Genomic DNA, 3,653 nt, shown 5'->3' with positions numbered 1-3,653 from the left:
CAAATAGTTGCTACAAATGGCCAGAATAAAAATCTGTGGATTTTGGCTGTTTGGTCTTTTTTTCCTTCAAAAGAGTTAATCTGGCTATTATTGAAAAGATTTTATTCACTCCATTACTTGCTTCATGTTCCATTCAGTTGTATTCATTGCCTTTCCTATGGAACAGTTAATTTCCTTGATGTAAAAATGAGTCGTATCTCAGTACAACTGACAAATTGAAGGATAGCAAGTTGAACATACATCTGACTTAAAAACAAATTTATAAGCTTCTATAAAAAGCATTACTTTTAGAGCTTCTGTAGCCTTACGCAGTTCTTTAATAACAGATGATAATGCTTCTGGATTTATCCCCTGTTCACAAAGCCGCACACAAATAGACAACGTCTCCATATCCAAGCCAGTGTTTAAAATCCTTGAAATCTCAAACAGAACTGCAACAAAAAAAGAATGAAAGCACGTTAGTCCCTACAGACTATGAAATTTCACTGACTGAAAATGTTATTCAGCGTTTAACTTCTGCAGTAGAGTCTGTGAACATAGAATCATAGAATAGTTAGGGTTGGAAAAGACCTTAAGATCATCTAGTTCCAACCCCCCTACCATGAGCAGGGACACCACACACTAAACTATGTCACCCAAGGCTCTGTCCAGCCTGGACTTGAACACCTCCAGGGATGGAGCATTCACAACTTCCTTGGGCAACCTATTCCAGTGCCTCACCACTCTCACTGTGAAGAACTTCTTCCCTACATCTAACCCCACTCAGCAGTTGTGGAAAGCTCTTTCAGTCTGAACCTCAGCAACAACGTTTATGTTCAGTTTACCAGCACAAGCTAGAAGCCAAAGCTTCTTACACAAATACCATGCTTTTCTGGTTCAGCAAACTTACTGCTGAATAATGGTTTTTAAAAATAAAAATAAGAATTCAACAATTAACATTCTTGCCAGTTATGTAAGCGGTAGGCTATAACAATATGCTGTGGCTTTGAACTCCAGATACTGATGAAGTCGTACTAAAACGGACTGGAAACACATTCGTAAAGCTTTTACAGAGCATGTCAGGAGTTTTATAGCCACCTCCTTCCATAATTAAACCTTGCTTTAGGTCTAATATTAACACTGTTTAAGGACAAGCAAAACTGTTTGATTTTTACATGATACCAAGAACAGCAACACATGTCAGCATGACACCTTCTGGGGAGAGATTCCAGTTACTTTTGTGCAGAAACAAAGATCTCTCTTTCTCCTTCCAAACCTTTCCTGGAAGGCCCCTTTTGTTTCATTCTCATAAACAGTTTGTTATATAAGTAGCAGAAAAACTCACAGAGGTTTTATCTGTGTTTGCACCAGTAAGCTCCATCCTGAGGCTAAGCCCCTAGCAACACAGGTTGATTTTGTACAGATGTTATTCACAGTTTCTGCAATCAAACCTCCCCTAAGCTAGAAGAAAGTGAAGTAGGTCTTTCTTAACATGTAAAAGCAGCATGGTGACTACTGTTCACTTGACAGCTATGAAAATATTCTACTTTAGTGTACCAGAGACATACTGCAGCAAGCCCCAGTCACACTTACCGAGGCCAAGATATCAAAGGCCTAATGTATCCAGCCAATTGCACTGAAGTCAGAGAGAAATGTCAGATGCTACAAAAAAAAAACCCCTCTAGGTGTGATAACACTTAGCCCGCACAAGTAGGTTGAATTAACAATATGCATAAGTTTATGACATGAAAGCAGTTTGCCAGACCAAAGCCCTAACTACAAGCTACAAGTGAAAGCATTCTCCCCAGCAAGGTTTTCTCTTCCCACTGACTTGAAAACAAACCATTCCGAACACACTACATATGTGCATCCTGTCTGCACAAAAGCATCTTCAACAGCCAGATAAAACAACAAATTGATTCATTTGCAATAAAAATGCCATTGAACATTAAGAGCAACAGACCTAAGACTGACAGCTTCCCAGAAATGAACAATTCTTATACTCTCTTAACCACTTAAGATTTATCATAAAATTTACTAAGCATGTGATGTATTCGAAGGCAGAGCAGTAAATCTAACTAAAGATAAGTTCCTATTTCCTCTGTCAGCAAGAGTTGTGGTCACTAGCTTCTAAAAGAAAATATTAGGTGTTGAGGCAGCATCTTTGGCAGAGAGACGTAGCAGCTTCTCTACAAAAAAATCTGAACTCTTAACAATTCTGCAGAGGACAGCTGCTAAATATTTATATCTGACATTCTAGATTAAGCACTTCACTTTTCTAAGATACTAAAGTTATAAAAGAACATTTTTTTAGTACCAAGCCATTTACTTCCATTAGGTGCTTGTTTGTTATTCAGTAAGTTAAGACAAAACACAGATTTCATGTTCTATTTAAAAAATAAAAAATAAAAATAATAATAAAAATATTATCCTACATATATTTTTTCTATTCATTATGATAGGCCCTCATCAAGAAAAATATAATTACATGGATACAGCTGTTGGTGCTTTACGTTTTAAGTTACTCCACCAAATGACCTTAAATACATATTTTTATAATGGAAATTTCAAAAGATTACTGTTATTTTGACAGTAAAAAACCAAGCCAATTTATTTAGGGAGTGCAGTGAAAGTTCAAACATGAAGGTGTTTCTAAGGCTCTTTCTAAGTAAATATTTAAAGATCAAGTACATGTTTAAGTTATGGAGATTTGTTTTCTTCTAAAAACACCTGACCTCATGAAGAGATTATATTATGAACACCTATCCTAAATAAAATACACACACTGCTACACAGGAAGCCTGGTCTCCTAAATCTCAAGGCTAGTACACTTTCCATAGCAGTTCTCAAAAGCCCTGCTTTGTCCTTAAATCTGCATATTATTCCTACTACCTAAAACATTCCTGCAGAATTCCTTCTGTAGAGAAGGTAGGTATCAAGAACAGTTACAAGAACTTAGAATTGCTGTCCCTCTCTCCACCCATTCAGAATGATCTTATTCTCTTGGGGCATCAGAGCAGCCATAATAATCCTGTTAGTCTTGCTTTGCCTCCCACAGCAGGTCAGAGGGAAGAGGTGAGTGGCTGGAACACTCATTTTTGCACCAGTTTAACTCATGAAGGTGTTTGCTATGGAGTCCTTATGTAACAGGAGCCAGAACTGGAATACAAGGTAAGATCGTAAGAAAATAACACACAAAGCAATACCCCCTGACCACTCTCCATAGACTGGTCTCTCATCAGGGCATCTCCAGGGAAAGTCTTCATATTTAACAATGCTCAGGTGACTTCGTGACAGCTTTTCACTCTGCCCAAAATCCATGTAAGCTTCCTGGCATAGCCATTCCACAGAATTCCAGTTTCCCACCACACTGCTAAGAAACACCTCCTCAACCTGCCAGCCTCGATTCCTCCTAGTCAGGCTGGAAGTGAAAGTGAACACCTGATCTTTACTCACTGCGCTCACATTTCTCATGGCTTATAGACCTCTGGCATATCTCCCGCTACTCCCAATGACACTTCTCTCACACTACTGACATGGTTTAGTGGCGGACTTGACAGCTCTGGGTAAGTTGGACTTGATGATCATAAAGGTGTTTTCCAACCTAGGTGAATCTACGATTCCTCATCCTGCAACAGCATGATTTTCTTTTGTGTAGCAAAAACTACTCTAAT

General features: G+C 38.4%; 1 protein-coding gene across 1 annotated transcript; it reads right to left on the bottom strand.

Moving 5' to 3' along the window:
- Positions 1–285: 285 nt before the first annotated feature.
- On the bottom strand, positions 286–3,453 carry MZT1 (mitotic spindle organizing protein 1; the record flags this gene model as incomplete). Its single annotated transcript, XM_010013968.1, has 2 exons — positions 3,186–3,453; positions 286–431 (listed from the first exon to the last, which is right to left on the bottom strand). Coding segments are annotated over exons 1-2 (414 nt in total), but the record flags the coding sequence as incomplete, so codon positions are not given.
- Between the last annotated feature and the right edge of the window lie 200 nt (positions 3,454–3,653).

This window comes from Nestor notabilis, unplaced genomic scaffold, assembly GCF_000696875.1.
Source record: "Nestor notabilis isolate BGI_N333 unplaced genomic scaffold, ASM69687v1 scaffold35290, whole genome shotgun sequence".
Taxonomy (NCBI): Eukaryota; Metazoa; Chordata; class Aves; order Psittaciformes; family Psittacidae; genus Nestor; species Nestor notabilis.
The sequence above is the reverse complement of the archived record's forward strand: the minus strand, read 5'-3'. Positions and strand labels throughout refer to the sequence as shown.